Genomic DNA, 17980 nt, shown 5'->3' with positions numbered 1-17980 from the left:
ACTGGAGGTTTAACAATTCTATTTTTTAAGTTTAAGAATACTGCAGTGAACCATCCTTTAAAATCATAACTAAGGATGCAAGTCTGTCACGGAAGTCACGGTTTCCGTGACTTTCCAGGACCGCCTTGACTTCTGCAGCAGCCAGAGCAGCTGGTCCGGGGGCCGCCTGAGTAGCTCGCTGAGTAGCACTGGCCGCTGCTGGGGCTGTGTCGGGCCACCGCACCCTCCCGCCCCCCAAGCAGCAGCAGGAGTTTGGATGTGGGAGGGGGCTCAGGGTTAGGGCAGGGGGTTGGGGCCCGGGAAAGGGTGAGAGTTCTGGGCAGAGCTTACCTTGGGCGAACTCCCTGGAAGCGGCGACATGTTCCTCAACTCCTAGGTGGAGGTGCGGCTAGGGCTGTTCTGTGCGCTGCCCCTCCCCAAGTGCCAGAGCTCCCATTGGATGGGAACTATGGCCAATGGAAGCTGGGGGGGCAGCGCCTGCAGGCAAAGGTAGCACATAGAGTCCCTCAGCCGCTACTCCGGCTAGGGAGCCTGCCAGCCCCGCCAACCTCCACCCCCAATTAGTAACAGGGGTCCCAAGCTGCCCCAAAGCACCCAAGATTTAGTCAGGGCTATATAGTACAAGTCATGGACAGGTCACAGGCCATGAATTTCTGTTTACTGCCCGTGACCTGTGCATGCCTTTTACTAAAAATACCCATGACTAAAACGTAGCCTTAATCATAACTAACGTCAGAGGTTCTATAAATTGGACTTTGAACCCCTAAATGAAATTTCTATTTAGTTGGAAACAACCTGGCAGTCCAATTATTACATTACTGAGAAACTGTTTATACTAACTACGAACAGTGGATAAAAATTTCCAACTATCTAAGTTCCTATGTCACTTTTGAAAACAGGGCTTAGGACCCTAAGTCTCCGAAAATTACTGGAGTGTAGGCACCCAAGTCACTTAGGCGCTTTTGAAAATTTTACTGAGGGAGCCTCAGTTTTGTTAAAATGAAACTGCACTGCCCCCTCTACTTGCTTTTAGCCTTAAAACAGATATTTGATTTTGGACCACTTCACATAAGGCCTTGCATAAATGTTTATATTTAAGCAAATCAGATTAATATGTAACTGGTCCAATCTGATTTTAGGAAAAGAAGGATGTTGACTATGTGTTCGTAGTTATTTGTATTGCTGTAGCAATACCCATCTTGAGGTGCTGTGGAAACACAAAGGAATACATGATCTCTAACTAAGCACTGAAGTTAATAGTCGCGTTAAGTCAACTGAAGAGACTTACAGGTCACATGAAAACATTTAGATGCCAACTGCCAAGGTTCTCCGGTTTCCCCAAGAGTTTTTCTGTCTTGTACTAACCTAGCAAAATGGGCAAATAATTCACTTACGTTAACTTCTTTAGTTTCAGGAGGACTTTTAGAAGTAGATGTTTTTTCTTGCAGGAACAGAACATTTTCTTCTATTGCAGCTTCCTCAGACTTCTGATCTTCATGTAGGTCCTCACTCCTTTCCTCTTGAAGTTGGTTTTCTGAATGAGTACTGGGAATATCCTCACTGTGAAGGATACTGATCACAGCTGAAAGAGATTTTTTCCCAGTAAATTTCTGACTTCAGGTTGTCTGGCATAAAAAGCTGAACAAGTTGAACTTATTTTAACTGCTGCATGAATACTGAGGATTGTATTAACTGAGGGTACGTCTATACTACCCGCCAGATCGGTGGGTAGTGTTCGATGTATCGGAGATAGATTTATTGAGTCTTGTCTAGATGCGATAAATTGATCCCCGAATCGATGCCCATATTCTACCTCAGCAGGAGGAGTAAGCGGAGTTGACGGGGGAGCCATGGCAGTCGACTCGCCGCCGTGAGGACGGCCAGGTAAGTCGAACTAAGATACTTCGACTTCAGCTACGCAAATACAATTCCTCTGCCCTGCTATCACATAGGCTGCCAATGCAATGCTACTGAACTCACCTTGTTCTGCCTCCATGTAGGATGAGACAGAGTAGGTGTTCCATGTTCCAAAACCTAGCAGCCAAGCCCACCTCACTTGGCAAGACTGAACTATGTAGAGATAAAGGGCCTCACACCAAAGAGTCACAAAGAAGGAGTTAAGAGCCCTCAACCCTTGAGACAGGAAATGTGGTTGTACAGACACCTTCCCTCCTTCTTACTTCTTTCCCACGGCTAGAGTACCAAGCCCCCTGCCATCAATTAGAAGGGTGTTTAAAGCCTGTGTCAGTTGCACACTTGATCTCAATTCTGCAGCAAAGATGTACAATTTGCAGCAGTGTGCTATGCACACAGAAATGAATTGTAATATCAATTTTCCTAAAACTCTAATTCAATAAAAAGGTGTGTGTTAACTCTGCCTCCTCTAAACACAGGTTCTTTGATAAGTATATTCTAGCTCTAAGTTGACAAAAATTTGCATTACCAAGCTTCACTTCAATCTGTTAAGTGTGAAGTGACAGGGTAAGTTGTGCATTTAACCCTGGCAGCTCAAATACTTTTTATGCGCCTAACTACAGCTACCTTAACTCAACAGTGAAAACTTTTACTTGTTGCTAAATATACCAAACATACATACATTTAGAATCTGCTCCTGGTGCCTCCAAAGCCTGTGATCTTGTGAGAGGCAGCTCTTTTTCTTCTGATAAAGATGACATCTTGGACTCTTCGGTGGCAGTTTCACTTTGTAAACAGAAAAGAAACAAGAGGTGGAACCCCTGTATTTGTTTTTTAAAAGTTCTGTTCTAGTTTTAAAATATTCATGTCCATGCTCATAACAGTACATATTCAGAACAAAAATTGGAACTACCTACCCCAAAATATTAGCGTTCAGCTCAGGTCTCATTGTAAACACACACACACACACACACACACACACACACACACGGTATGATTCAAGTATTAAATGTCCATTCACTCTAAGTGTTTTAATTGTTTAAAAAAATGACAGTAATAAAAATACTTTTCTGTAGAATGATTATGTAACTGCTATAACAAAAGTTTAGAACAAATTGTACAAAAAGTGAGGTCTGTACCAATAAAGTTACCATAAATTATTCTGTTTTCCTACACATGGTTAGGTACTTGCAGGACTTTTCAATACAATGATTTTGTACAAAATGTTGTCAAAATATACCAAAATAAACCAGCTGAAAGAATCCCCCAGAAAACTTTTCAGTCATAGGAACCTTAGGTATTACTTTTAATTACACGAGGTACATAATTTTCAGACAGAAGTGAGACTTTCAAGTACAGAGTGTCAGTTTAACAGACTCAAATTGGGAAAACTTTAAATAGCCTCGTGATTGAATTAACCAGTTTGTAACCACAGTACTTTGTGAAGACTGTCTTTCTGAGAGTTAACGTTTGATTATTAACCACCGAGGTTATGTTTATGCAGGAAGATGCAAGGAACCCCGATAGGATGTAGGTTATGAAAGTAAAATAGAGAACCAATTTGAACTTAAGACAATAGAGCTTTTAAAGTATAAGAAATCCAACTGGCACTGATATTTGTATACCCAAATTATTTATTTTTACATATTTACCTTTCACCAGCTGACAAACAAGTAGAGACTCCAGCAACTTGAAAGGTGCTTAAGTGATTCAACATCAACATACCCTCCTCAGGAAGGGTAGGACATTCTATTTCTGTCCTTTCCAGAAATCCTAGGAACAACATTGTTAACAGCTGAACAACAGGTAGCTACTTGCATTAAGCACAACATGAGTTCTTTGAAAAAGTTTACCTGATTTTAAATTACAAACCTCATTATGTGCTTCATTATTTTGCTTATTTAAAATGCAAAAGTGATCTACTAATGCAATGCTGTGGTTGAGATTTAAATGCACAAAAAGTCTGAGTTATTGCTCCCACTACAAAAAAAAAAACCTCCGCGTGCTCTCACAATCATAGAAATCTAGGGCTGGAAGGGACCTCAAAAGGTTGAGAACCTTCTGATGAAAAGTATTTTTCTATTACTGTATAATTTGATTTCATATTTTGTTACCTTTGCCCTCATATTATTTTTCTTTCAAGGGAAACAAATGAACAAATGGCAAAATTTTAGGGGGTAGGAAAAGATTTATATAGAAGCTGACTATTAAAATTAAAATTGGATTAGCAACTGAAAATTTCAAACAATATCTTTTGCTCTTAAAATTAGAAGCTTAAGTCCAACTCTTTCCCTTTCTTTGGATTGTGAATATTTATCTCCATATCTTTTATTTTTGTTTCTTCTCCATTCTCTTACCAGAGATCTTTCCAATATGCCATAATGTTGATCACCCTGGTTGAGATGGGCTTGACTTTGGTCTCCCCAGAGGCTGGTAATGCTAGTAACATGAGTGACATGCTTTTCCTCCCTTGCATCCCCAAAAGGTAGGAGGGGAGAAGCACAATCAAATGCTTTTGGCACTTGAGTGAGGAATAAAGCTTGATCTTAAACTAATGCATTGCCAGGCTAACCCCTTGAACACCACTATCATTTCTGTCTTGTCATACTTAATTTTGTGCATTTCTTTAGCCTCTTTCTTGTCTGGGTGCCTGCTTTCTCCCTCATCGTTATTACTCTCAGAGAACTGATTTAGGACCACACTGCTGGACCAAAATGGTTTAAGTAGAAGCAGCAAGACTACCTTCTGCTTCTGCCAGTGATAAAATATCACATTTATACTGTAATTGTACAGAACCCTTTCCATCACAGCCCAACATAACAAGAAGGTTTCTTGTAAAGATTACCTAGTGATGATTATGCTTGGAAAAGCATCTTGTATTTTTTGTCCAAGTACAAATGACTGTTATTGGATCGTTAAGGTCACTGAGCTATTTTCTTACAGATATTTGGACCTGGATTATTCCCCTCTGCTTGTGTAAATAAGTGGAGACTGTATTTGGGAACTTCTGCTGCTCACATTGAGGTGCCTCACTCTGGTGTCTATGACAACAAACCAGCCCCAAGACCCTGAAGAACCTTTCCATTCAAATACACTACGTGCATTAATACTTGACTGCATAACCCATTGATGTGAACACAGCAATTTTAAGATTCCATGCCACACACAGATGGACACTTGCATGCCTCACCAGAAATAGCATAGCTTGGATACAATTCAATAGACAGAAAAGATTACTATACAGTCCCAGTATAACGTTTTCAAATATGTCTAACTTATCAACATTTTCAAATAGATCAAAGGCCTTCTCAATGAGGACTAAGCCTCTGACAAATCTGAAGCAGCTATTTAATCCTAAGCATCAAAGAACGGGGTATAAATGTAGCCGATGAAAAGTCTTTCATACTCAAAAACCAAAAAAACAACCACATGTAAACCCAAACTAGAAATATCAGCTTTCAAAAATAAGAAATTGTTGCCTCTTGGTTGGGACTAAGCACAAGGAAAGTCAGCCCAAAGTGCAACACATGAGAAAGTTAAGGATGCCTCAAAATAGAGGCTTATAGTGGAAGGACCTTTTCAACTATGGAGGTCTTGCACATTTGTGGACTCTATATCAATATTTGCTACTGTCCACTATAATTATCATTTAACCTTTTAAAAGGCACCCAAATGGTCATTTAATTAGATTACTTAAGTGACCACATGACAACACATACCAGTGTGTTTCTCCAGCTCTGAAGAAGTCTGTTGTTCAAACGGCAAAGGCTCACTTTTGACCACCTCACTGACTTCTTCCTCCATCTCTTCCTGTAGGATAGCAACATCTTCGGCAGAAGAATTAGCTGGTTTAGAAGTTATGAAGATAACATCATCTTCAAGGTCGTCTGGTGATCTTGCATCATGATATTCCAAGGTAGTTTGGTCTGACCTGGCAGAAAAATTACTAGTTTCTTTGCTGACTTCCATTTTCTCCAGGACATCTCCTGCTATCATTTCTGAGGACTCATTCATTTCTGCATGATCCTCCTCAGGACAGCTCAAAGTAAAGGGAGAAATTTTATCTCTGTCCTTAGACCAAGTGTCCTCCAGTTGAACTCCAAGGTTATGTTCAGATGAAGCTACAAGGTGTTTTGTTTTATCATCTCCTAGCATCTTTATTTAAAACAAAAAAACAAAATAAAGTAATTAATGAAACCCAAATTTTTCCAAGGAATAAAGACATATGAAACTTATTTATGATATTTGGACATAGTCAAGATACTGACAATTAAAGCTATTTCTTAACCATGTTACTAATACCATCTTAGCTTTTAAAACCAGAGTTTAAAAACTGAATTGACTTTTCACTAGAGTATTTACTTACTGATTTCAGTCAGCTTGGAGGGTTAAAGTGAACTGTGGTCAGTTTATTTTCAGTTTATTGTCTCACTTTCCCGTTCTCATATTCCAACCCACTACTGTTTTCAAGTTTTCAAAAAGAGGGAACTTCCCTTACACATTAAGGTTGGCCCTAGTCTACTTGACAATGTCACTTTAATTTATATCCATTTTATATAGATTATAAAAAGATTTCGGTGTTCATTAGTCTTATAGTCTGGAACAAGTAGATTAAAGTGACCATACTCCACTATTGAGATTTAAAAATAAATTAACATACATGAACTCTCCATACAAGAAGTATTAAATACTATTCATGACTTGTATTTGTTACCTTTCAAAGACCATTTGTGCTTGGTCAACCTGTTATCTGTGTATTCTGTTCAAATTCCAAAAACGGTAGCCATTTTCACCTCTAACCCGATAGAACGCTGTCCTCGGGAGCCAAAAAAAATCTTACCGCATTATATCGAACTTGCTTTGATCCGCCGGAGCAGGCAGCACTATATATATCGGGGCAGAGGTGTATTATAAAATCTACTGGATACGGATATAAGACTGTCTCTTTTTTCCACTAAAATGATTTCCCATACTTCAATTCTCCATGCCACTACTGCAGATTTGGCTGTTAGCAACAATTGTGTTCATCTGGCTGCTAGCAGGAATTGTATCATCAGTGGATCCTTCCTCAAATCAATAACCTCCTTTAGATAGTAACTTAATAGAGACAGTATGGGTTCTGTGGGTTGGTAGCATAATTTTGGTTATCCTGAAAGTTCTATTTATTATTTTTCTCCAAAATATCATCTCAGGGCATTCCACCACATATGCAGAAAGGTCCCTATTTCTTCACATCCTCTCCAGAATTTATGACTCTCTTTTGTTTATATTTTCTTTAGCTTAAATAGAATGAGATACCATTGATAAAGCATTCTGTAATGATTTTCCGTAATAGTTACACAAATAAATGAGGTTTTGGCCTTCCTCCAGACACTTGTTTCAAAGTCAGATCTGCTTTTAGATCCTTTCCCCATTCCCCCCCCCGGTCCCTCTCTTCTAGATCCATCAGTAACAATATGTTACATACCATTCACAGATCAGGCCCTTTGAGGTGGCCTTCCTTGTAATTAGTATTTCTATCCTTGTTTTAATGGTCTCCTGAAATTTGGGCTTCCTACATGGGATACGATAACAGCTGGCCAATGGTTGTATAACCTTTTTCTTTCTATACTATTGAAATATTTTCAGTGGTACATAGATTGCAATTTCCTGAAAGAATTTACATGGAAGAGCACCTTGTATTTCTTGTTCAAAGACTTGTGATAGGACTGTTAAGGTCATTGTGCTATTTCAATATGGATACTTGTATCACCGTTTGCATAAATTCTATTACCATTACAATAGTTTTTGGTTTCTGAGTTAATTTTTGCTTATCCTTTGACTTGCCATTATACACACGTAACATACACTGAACAATCTACAGTGACGTACTGCAAGCTTTAAAAACATAAACCAAGTTGCAATCTACAAAGCTTTAAAACTCTCCACCATCACTTCCCTTTCACCAACTGTGGTCCAACTTACCCCAGCTGTCCATTTGGAAGTTGGGTTCTCTTCCCTGAATGAAATTCTGGGTTCTTTTGCCCGAAGAGGAGGAGTAACTGATCTTCCTGGAGATGCAGAAGGAGTTCCTAAGGGTGTGGTGCGAAGACTGGATCTCAAAATAGACTGCAGAGTAATCCCAGGGAAACCAGAAGCAGCAGCAGATGTGGCCAAAGCTTTAGCTCTCTATGTAAAGGAACAAACATCTTAATTTGATCTTTGAACTGAAGACTACATGCAAAGTGTCCATTCCATGGAACATCACTGCTGCAGTAGTTGCGCAAACTGGGCATTGAAAGATGGGTCATGAAAATTAAACATATGGAAAGTAATCTGTATGAAGAGATTTTTAAGACTGAGTATGTAATTCAGAACAAAGACAGGTATGGTCATGACAAAGAAGTACAAAAAGAATGGCACCAAGTAGCTAAATGAAAAGTTTCTTCATACTTTCATTATTCAACAAAGAGATTCAAATATCGCAGCAAACTGTAAACAAAACAGAAGTATGTATGAATAATAAAACAATGGCACTTACTGTCATAAGATATTGTTGAGGCCATGAGGTTAATGAAGTTCACAAACAGACTGACATTTATACGCATAAAAACATCTAGTTACAGTAGACAGGAGAAGAAAACATAAGGGATATAAGCTATCATGCTTAGGAGTTTAAGTCAAACTAATTACTAGGGGCTAAAATAAACTTCCCCTAGGGGCTAGTTATTCCATAACTGGCCTAAGTAGTATTTGGACATGTTGTCGTTCCCCATTTCAGCACTCTTGCCTGCACTTCAATACAAATAAATTTGTTTTATAAAGCTATTTGGTAAAGTATAAACTGTTAATAGATAACAATTTTATCATTTTGTAATACTCCTCTCCTTAAATCTGTTATCCACATATTGCTTCTAATGGAATTAGACACATACAAATAAAATGCATATATGGGAGATCCAACAATTCAAAACCTACATGCTTGGCATTGTGGATTGTGGGGTGGTTTGTTCCATAAAAGATATTTAAAAATACTTCAAGTTTAGCAATTTTACATACCTTAACCACAAGAGGAGTCTCCAGCAAATTAAACTCCGATGCTCTTGAAATGTTCGTGTGCAATATGGAGCTCCGTGAGTTTGACTGTAACGGGCTGGATATAGTACATGAAGTAGAAGCTCTACATGGTGTCTGCCAATTACTCTCAAATGAGGGAGAACACAGAGGAACAGGACGAACCACCAAATCCAGCAATCTGCCGAGATTTAAATGAGGATATTGATATAATAGGCATCACAGAAACTTGGTGGAATGAGGAGGATGTATGGGACACAGTAATACCAGGGTACCAAATATATCGGAAGGACAGAACAGGTTGTGCTGGTTGGAGAGTGGCACTATATGTGAAAGAAAGTGTAGAATCAAATGAAAGAAAAATCTTAAAAGAACCAAACAGTACCATAGAATCTCTATGTATAGTAATTTCATGCTTCATATTATCGACCAGCTGAACAGGATTGGTGATAGTGACTGTGAAATGATCAGGGAGATTAGAGATGCTATAAAAATAAAAAACTCAGTAATAATCAGAGATTTCAACTATCCCCATATTGACTGGGTACATGTGACACCATTGACAAAAAGGCATCCTTTAAAAAGTGGAAGTTAAATCCTACTGAGGAAATAGAAAGGAGCATAAACTCTGGCAAATGAAGTGTAAAAATACAATTAGGAAGGTAAAAAAAAAAAAAAAAATCTGAAGAACCGTTAGCCAAAGACTCAAAAAGTAATAGCAATATATATTTTTTTTTAAGTACATCAGAAGCAGGAAGCCTGCTAAACAACCAGTTGGGCCACTGGAGCATCGAGATGCTAAAGGAGCACTCAAGGACAATAAAGCCATTGTGGAGAAACTAAATGAATTCTTTGCATCGGTCTTCACAGTTGAGGATGTGAGGGAGATTCCCAAATCTGAGCCATTTTTTTTTAGGTGACAAATCAGAGGAATTGTCCCAGATTGAGGTGTCATTAGAGGAGGGTTTGGAACAAATTAATAAACTAAACAGTAATAAGTCATCAGGACCAGATGGTATTCACACAAGACTTCTGAAGGAACTCACATGTGAAAGTGCAGAACTAGCTATGGTTTGTAACCTATCATTTAAATCAGCTTCTGCACCAAATGACTGAAGGATAGCTAATGTGACACCAATTTTTAAAAAGGACTCCAGAGGGTCTACAGGACGGTAAGCCTGACTTCAAGGCAAACTGGTTGAAACTATAGTAAAGAACAAAATTGTCAGACACATAGATTAACATAATTTGTTGAAGAGTCAACATGTTTTTTGTAAAAGGAAATCATGCCTCACCAATATACTAGAATTCTTTGAGGGAGATCAACAAGCATATGGACAAGGGGGATCCAGTGGATACAGTGTACTTAGATATTCAGAAAGCCTTTGACAAGGTCCCTCACCAAAGGCTCTTAAGCAAAGTAAGCTGTCATGGGATATGAGGAAAGGTTCTCTCATGGATTGGTAATTGGTTAAAAGATAGGAAACAAAGGGTAGGAATAAATGGTCAGTTTTCAGAATGGAGAGAGGTAAACAGTGGTGTCCCGCAGGGATCTGTACTGGGACCAGTTCTATTCAACATATTCATAAATTATCTGGAAAAAGGAACAAACAGTGAGGTGGCAAAATTTGCAGATGATACAATACTACTCAAGATAGTTAAGTTCAAAGCAGACTGCGAAGAGCTACCAAAGGATCTCACAAAACTTGGCGACTGGGCAACAAAATAGCAGATGAAATTCAATGTGGATAAATGCAAAGTAATGCACATTGAAAAACAGAACCCCAATCATACATATAAAATAATGGATTCTAAATTAGCTGTTACCACTCAAGAAAGAGACCTTGGAGTCATTATGGATAGCTCTCTGAAAACATCCGCTCAATGTGCAGCGGTAGTCAAAAAAGCAAACAAACAATATTGGGAATCATTAAAAAAGGAATAGATAAGACAGAAAATATCATGTTGCCTCTATATAAATCCATGGTACCCCCACACCTTGAATAATGAGTGCATATGTGGTCACCCCATCTCAAAAAAGATATATTGGAATGGAAAAGGTTCAGAAAAGGGCAACAAAAATGATTAGGGATATAAAACAGCTTCCGTATGAGGACAATAAGACTGGGACTTTTCATCCTGGAAAAGAGACGACTAAGGGGGGATTTGATAGAGGTCTATAAAATCATGACTGGTGTGGAGAAAGTAAATACGGAAGTGTTGTTTACTCCTTCTCATAACACAAGAAATAGGGATCACCAAATGAAATTAATAGGCAGCAGGTATAAAACAAACAAAAGGAAGTTTTTCTTTTTTTCCTTCACACAACACACAGTCAACCTGTGGAACTCCTTGCCAGAGGATGTTGTGACGGCCAAGACTATAACAGGGCTCAAAAAAGAACTAGATCAGGGGTCTCCAACTCAGATGACCTCGAGGACCGCATGAGGACTAGTGCATTGGCCCGAGGGCTGCATCACTGACACCCCCCACTTGCTGCCCCTGGCCTCGCCCCCGCCCCCACCCCCCTTCCATGAGGCCCCGCCCCTGCCCCGCCTCTTCTCGCCCTTCCCTGCCCCCATTCCAACCCCTTCCCTGAAGTCCTCACCCCAACTCTGCCCCCTCCCTGCCCCCAGGGGGTGCAGGAGAGGTGTGGCAGGGGCTCAGGGCAGGGAGTTGAGGTGCAGGAGGTGTGCAGGGTGCGGCAGGGGGCACAGGGCAGAGAGTTTGGGTGCAGGAGGGGTGACGGGTGCAGCAGGGTCTTGGGGTGCAGTGTATAGCAAGGGGTTCCAGGCATGGGGTAGGGGTGCAGGGTGTGGCAGGGGGCTCCGGGCAGGAGGTTGGGGTGCAGGAGGGGTGTGGGATGCGGCAGGGGGCTCTGGGCAGGGGTTGGGTGCAGAAGGGGTGCGGGGTACGGGCTCCGGCCCAGCGCTGCTTACCTAGAGCGGATCCAGGGTGGCAGCGCCACGCACCGCGGCCAGGGCAGGCTCCCTGCCTGCCTGCCCTGTCCCCACTCTGCTCTGCTCCAGGAAGCAGCCCGAGTCCCTGGGGGGGGAGGGGGGAGAAGAGGGAGGGACGGCACCATGTGCTGCTCTTGCTGCTCCTCCAGGTACCTCCCCCAAAGCTCCCATTGGCCGCGGTTCCCAGTTCCCAGCCAATGGGAGCTACAAGAGCACGGATCCCTCTACTCGCCTCCCACCCCCCTGCCCGGGGCTGCAGGAACATACAGTAGTTCAGCCGCTTCAGGGAGCGGTGCGGGGCTCACGGCGACACGGGGTGGGGGGGCGCGCGGGGAGCTTGGTAGGCTGCACAAAAGAACCCCACGGGCTGCATGTTTGAGACCCCTGAACTAGATACATTTATGGAGGATAAGGTTCAGCAATGGCTATTACCCAGAATGGGCCGGGATGGTGTCCCTAGCCTCTGTTTGCCAGAAGCTGGGACAGGGGATGGGATCACTTGATTACCTGTTCTGTTCATTCCCTCTGGCACCTGGCTTTGGCCACTGTCAGAAGACAGGATACTGGGCTAATGGACCTTTGGTCTGGCCCAGTACGGGTGTTCTATGTTCTTATTTTAAATTTAAAATGTGAAAACAGAAAATTAAGTTGCTTTCCTATAAGCTGATCTGACAGTTTACAAGATGTGATCTGATTAGAATATTTTCAACTCTACATTCTGAATTATTACAGCTACCTTAATAATGCGCCGCATGCAACTACACACCAATGAGGCCTAACTAGATATTGCCTCCATTGCCATTTTGTTTCTTTATAAATTAGAGAGAAAAAAAAAATCTCACAACTTTCGCAGGCAGCTGTGTGGGAATGTATTAAATGATCCCTCCTGAGAAAAGTGTTTGTAGGAGGAAATTCCAATTCTCCAAAGGCAACAATGTCGTATTAGGTATCCACTCACGTGAATTACAAGTCCAGAACATTCGTTAAACAGGCTGATTAGAAAACACTTTTTTTAAAAAGGTAACAGGTAAGGTTACATCTAGCTACAGCAGTTGTACTGCCCAACTTTTATCTGGGCACATTACCCAACATGCTATAACCACCTGTCTAAAACAGTCTCAAAGTTTCTCCTATATTACTGTTAATTGTTTGCATTACATTAGCACCTAGAAGACTCCACTGAGATTGACTCTCCACTGTGCAAAGGCAGGCAGTCTCTGCACCAAAGAGATTACAATCTAAACTGAAGAGAAATATTATCCCCATTTTACAAATGGGAACTGAAGCACAGAGAGTGAATGCCAGTCTAGCCTTAAGCACAAGACAATCCTTTCTCTGTACTGAGCCTCTCCTTTTACTCCCCTTCCCTCCAAACCTTCCATTCTCTATGTCCTTTCATCCTCTTATTCCTCTTCCTACTCTCACAAGCCCAGTTCCTTCATCTGCATCCTCTTCACATCCATGACAAACTCCACTCTGGCCCCACCCTTTATCTTTACCCATTCCTCTCCCCTCTACCAGCCCCCCTTTCTCCAATCTCTGTCCTCTTCTTCCTATATGTGGCAATCTGAAGAATACGTCAATGCTTTACATTTGAGTGCATCTTGAAGAACTGACTGACAAATCTGCCTCTAAACAAATTAAAGAGAGATCTTATTCTGTTCTGAACAAGAGGAAATACAGGTATGAACTGAACAATCAGAGAAAAGGATGCTCTTTGGCAGTCAGATGATTAAAAGAAGAGGTTGGATCTATTCCAACTTAGAGTATTGACACTGAGCTACTGAGCTTACGACCTAGTACTACATGAAGAATATTTATTCTAGTTATTTGAGAATTCAAAAATAAATTTAGTCTTTTCTATATTTTTATTAAAATAGTGTCATTTTAGTGTTCCTTTGCATTTTGTATTCATTTTTAAAATCATGACCACTGTGGAAAGACTGATAAACATTAAATTGTTAATATGATTCAAAAACTTTATCTACAAAGACTACTATGGATACATTAGTGGCAGGGGTATTTTGTAAATAAAGAGGGCAAATTCTCTTCCCATTAATACTGGCATAAATACAGTACAAAGCTATTGACTGAGAATCACTCCAAATTTATACCACTGTGTCAGAGCAGATTTTAACCCACAGGTTTAAACATTTAAAGTTTTTTTCCAGAGATTACAGAACTAAACAACAAAAATGAGAAATTTTATGAGTAGAAAAGACTAAAAAACAGGGAATAGAATTGTTATGAAGACAACTTAAACTAAGGGCTTGTCTACATGGGACATTACTGCGTGGCAAGCCTTCCATTAACCACTTCCTTACAAGAGAGCACCTAGGTAAAACTGAAGGTACTTACACTGAGAATGGAAACTGCTCAACAATTCAGCATACCCCAAACCCACTCTAAATACTTAGTCTGAAGATGTACTATACCTGGAACTTTTATGTGAAGACTTTGTAACTGGAGTGCCAACAAACGGATCAGGTAATTCTGTATCAGGGAAAGGCAGTGCCATAGGTGGTGGTTCTTCAGTTCTAGGACTGCAAATGAAAGAAGAATGTAATGGACTACTACTTGTAGTTTCTATGAGTGGGTATTTGGGATTAAAGATTATTATAGCTGGAGCTGGTTGCCTCTAGTTAAAGTTGCCCGACACTTCTGATTATAAGACCCCACTTTCCAATTGCTTATAATATACCTAGACTAACTATTTGGGCTGAAATGAGGCAGATGTCCTTTGAAAAAAATAGTATTTGATCATGTAATTAAAGAACAACAATGCAGATGCACAAGGGAGCTGAATTAAATTCACAGGGAACCTTAAAACTGGCATTTCCTAACATTTGAGTGCTTGACTCTGCAAACTTCAGTTTCTTTTAACATAGTAACAAATAAACAACTATGTTTGCAGATGAGGATTTAGAAAGAAAGCCAGAAGTCAGATATGCAAAATTAACAGACTACACTTCCCATAACCTTAAATCCCCAAAACTGTCATTTTCACCTGTGTCTACAAGAAGTGAGGGTTAATGGACTCCAAAACAGTTATCAATACAAGAATTTGCCAGTGCACATATCACAAGTTCCTAAGAAGACAACTCAGACACCATTAATTTCCATAACTTGAATCTGTCTTGTAATGAAGTAGCCATTTCTCGCACTACATTGTCCCTTTTCTTTGTGTCCTAGTAGTTTGAACAGCAATTTCATACGGTAACATAGGAGTTCTTACCTATCATATTGAGAGAAATCACTTTTCTGTTCATTTCCCACCCAGACCTCTCCAATTTTAGATAGGACATTATTAATGAAAGTTGCTCTTGTAAGCACATTCCCTGCAGTAGTTTGTTTTGCCACAGTTGACAATGGCTTGGGTCTTGAAACTAAAAATGAAAGGGGAAGAAAAAAAATAAAATAAAATCTCTGAACACTAACCAAGAGAAATTAATCGTTCATGAATTCTTAAGCAAAACTCACCTTCTCGCAGAATTGAAGAAGATAAGTGGTAAGGCTTGGCCCTCTCTACAGCCAGCTTCCTTTGCACTCTAGGAAGGATCTTTCCATACTGGTCTAATATAGAATTTCTGGCAACTGATCTCTCTCTTAAACGAGGATCACGATCATTCTAATGAACAACCAATTAAAAGCACATCAGCTAATTATGAACAAATGTTTGTTAAATACAATTAATTGACATATTTGCAGCATCTTAAGAAATTCTGAGGGTATTTAAGTTTGTGTATGATTTTTATACATATTAGACACACAGAGAATCAAATTCCACCCTTCAATCCAGACTATATATTTTCATTTTTTTTTTTACTTCAACGTGTGCGACAATTGCTCATAATGTGTGGAAAGTGGTGTAACTTTCAGTGAAGCAAAAGGCACATTACATACACGTTACCTGGCATGTTTGTGTGTATTTTAATAGACACAGAAAAACTCGCATTTCTTAGTCATACATGTTGGCTAAGCAGTTTGAGAATTACAGTTTAAGCTAATGAATGTTTTATTTTTTTAAACCTAATATAAATCAGAGTTACAATGCAAATGCATGTTGCTTTCCATAGGAGGCAGTTTGTTCTGGACTGGCCAATCAGAAAAGGGAACACTAGCCATCAATCTCCTCAATAAGCCTCCCATACTGGGTACAGATAAGGGTTAAAATATGTAACAAGTTTGGCAGAAGCAGGGATCAGATAACTTTCCGGACAGCAAAGACTCCAAGATACTGTGTGCAGAAGCCTAATGGCAGAACTATGTAGTTTGGACACCTTTGTAGCACTGAGATCTACTGAAATTTTTCATTTGCACACATATATAAAAAAAACAGTAAAATCTATCCCTTAGAATTCAATTTAACAGATTACTGCAAATGCAGAATGTGTTTGTTTTGTAACATTTAATTTTATCTAAAACTACTTTCTGAATTTGTTTGTGTCTGAAAAGTACTTTAAGTTAAATTTTGCTGTAATTTCATGCTGGGCAATTTATTCTAAATATTTAAAAGAATGGTAAACATTTGAAAACATACAATATATATTAAAAGTGCATGCACTAAGTATTTTTACAGCATGCTACCAATTAACATTCAGTGAAATGATACATAATACATTTACCTCACCCTAGCAGAATTTGATGCTTACCATGAGATTAACTTTCAGTGACTGATTCAACTGTAATGCAGGGATGTAATTGGCACGCTGTAGATGGTGGACTAAAAGGAACTCATGATTCTGGATACCAGCACTGGTTTGCAAAAACTTCTCTAAACATTCCTAAGAGAAACAAAACTGTTTAGAGTTCTGCCTCCTTTTTCCGAACAAATGATTAAGACTTCATTCTTGCCCAGGCTTACTTGTTCAGTATCTGTGAATGGTAATTTCAACAAATCTTCCATTAGTCCCATCTCTTGACAGACTTCATACATGTGTTTTAACAACTCTTCCACATTTAACCTAGTGGAGTGCTGCTGCAGTAGACTCCAAGCCTCCACCATACACCTGAAATTAATTTTTGAAATGCAGAGGACGATTAACACTTTGACCAACAATTTTACTGAAGCAAGAGATGCACTACTTGTGTTAAAAAAGAACTAAACACTAAAAGATTGAATAAAATACACAATGAAAGCCAAAATCTGTTCTCTATTTTTTTTTTGTTATAGTTTTCATAACAACACAGATTAATCAGGATATATTTTCTATTTCGTTACCTATTATACAATAAAACAGTGAGGTGAAGTGCAACTTCACTGCTACTTGACATTGATGGCTTCATCATCTGTATGTATCTGAGGGCTCGTCTGTGCTCTCCTTGGCACATCAAGGCTTGAATAATTTTCATATGTTGCCATGACATTGTTTTGATTGTAGCGGGATGAAATAAAAGGGCCAATGAACTCTGAAGAAGTTAGAAATGAAAATTATTAAAACTACCAACACACTCACCCCTTCCAACAAAAAAAGTCTAAAACTTCCCAAGTGAAAATAAACATCTTTCAGGTACATTTACAACATTAGAAGTAGTGTACGTTTATACCTGAAACATATATTTGCCCTTCAATCTAATTTAATAAAGTAATTGGCCAGAAGACAGATTCAGTTAACCACATAATATGATTTCCGTTTCAAATAAGCAACTCATAAGATCCCCGGTTAAGAAAAACCCTGTATGTCATCTAAACTGCTAGTGACACCACCCACAATTTTATGCACATCTGATTGCAACCAAATGAAATTATCAAATCTCACTGATAGTACTAAGCACTTTATTCACTAGTCATTTCAGTACTTCTGTTTTGGCTTTTAGTTGATTGTTTCTTGGGTTGCACTTTGTTTAATTCTTGACAATTTGGTCTCTCCGTCTCTGGAGACAGCAGTGAGAATGTCCTTTTAAAACTACTCATTGAGGATAGATTTGGAAATTTGCTCTTTTAACTTCTTAGCAGTTGCTATGAAAATTATTCTACCAAACTTGAAAAGCATACTATATTAGCTATATCATCACAGGTAAGGAATTAAAGTATTAAAAACATACACAATTTA

General features: G+C 39.4%; 1 protein-coding gene across 1 annotated transcript in view; it reads right to left on the bottom strand.

Annotated features, from left to right (window-relative positions):
- Window positions 1–17980, bottom strand: part of AHCTF1 (AT-hook containing transcription factor 1) — a 78869-nt gene that overhangs the window by 8360 nt on the left and 52529 nt on the right. Inside the window, exons 21-32 of the mRNA XM_054022972.1 lie at window positions 17149–17336; window positions 16792–16936; window positions 16580–16711; window positions 15408–15555; window positions 15163–15313; window positions 14363–14470; window positions 8953–9148; window positions 7879–8082; window positions 5634–6069; window positions 3567–3687; window positions 2597–2700; window positions 1395–1582 (exon numbers count right to left, since the gene is read on the bottom strand). Coding sequence (XP_053878947.1) covers window positions 1395–1582; window positions 2597–2700; window positions 3567–3687; window positions 5634–6069; window positions 7879–8082; window positions 8953–9148; window positions 14363–14470; window positions 15163–15313; window positions 15408–15555; window positions 16580–16711; window positions 16792–16936; window positions 17149–17336 — 2121 coding nt within the window. The remainder of the gene's footprint in view (window positions 1–1394; window positions 1583–2596; window positions 2701–3566; window positions 3688–5633; window positions 6070–7878; window positions 8083–8952; window positions 9149–14362; window positions 14471–15162; window positions 15314–15407; window positions 15556–16579; window positions 16712–16791; window positions 16937–17148; window positions 17337–17980) is intronic.

Source organism: Malaclemys terrapin, chromosome 3 (genome assembly GCF_027887155.1).
Source record: "Malaclemys terrapin pileata isolate rMalTer1 chromosome 3, rMalTer1.hap1, whole genome shotgun sequence".
In the NCBI taxonomy this organism is placed as follows: Eukaryota; Metazoa; Chordata; order Testudines; family Emydidae; genus Malaclemys; species Malaclemys terrapin.
Note: the sequence above shows the minus strand (reverse complement) of the source record. Positions and strands in the feature narration are given on the sequence as shown.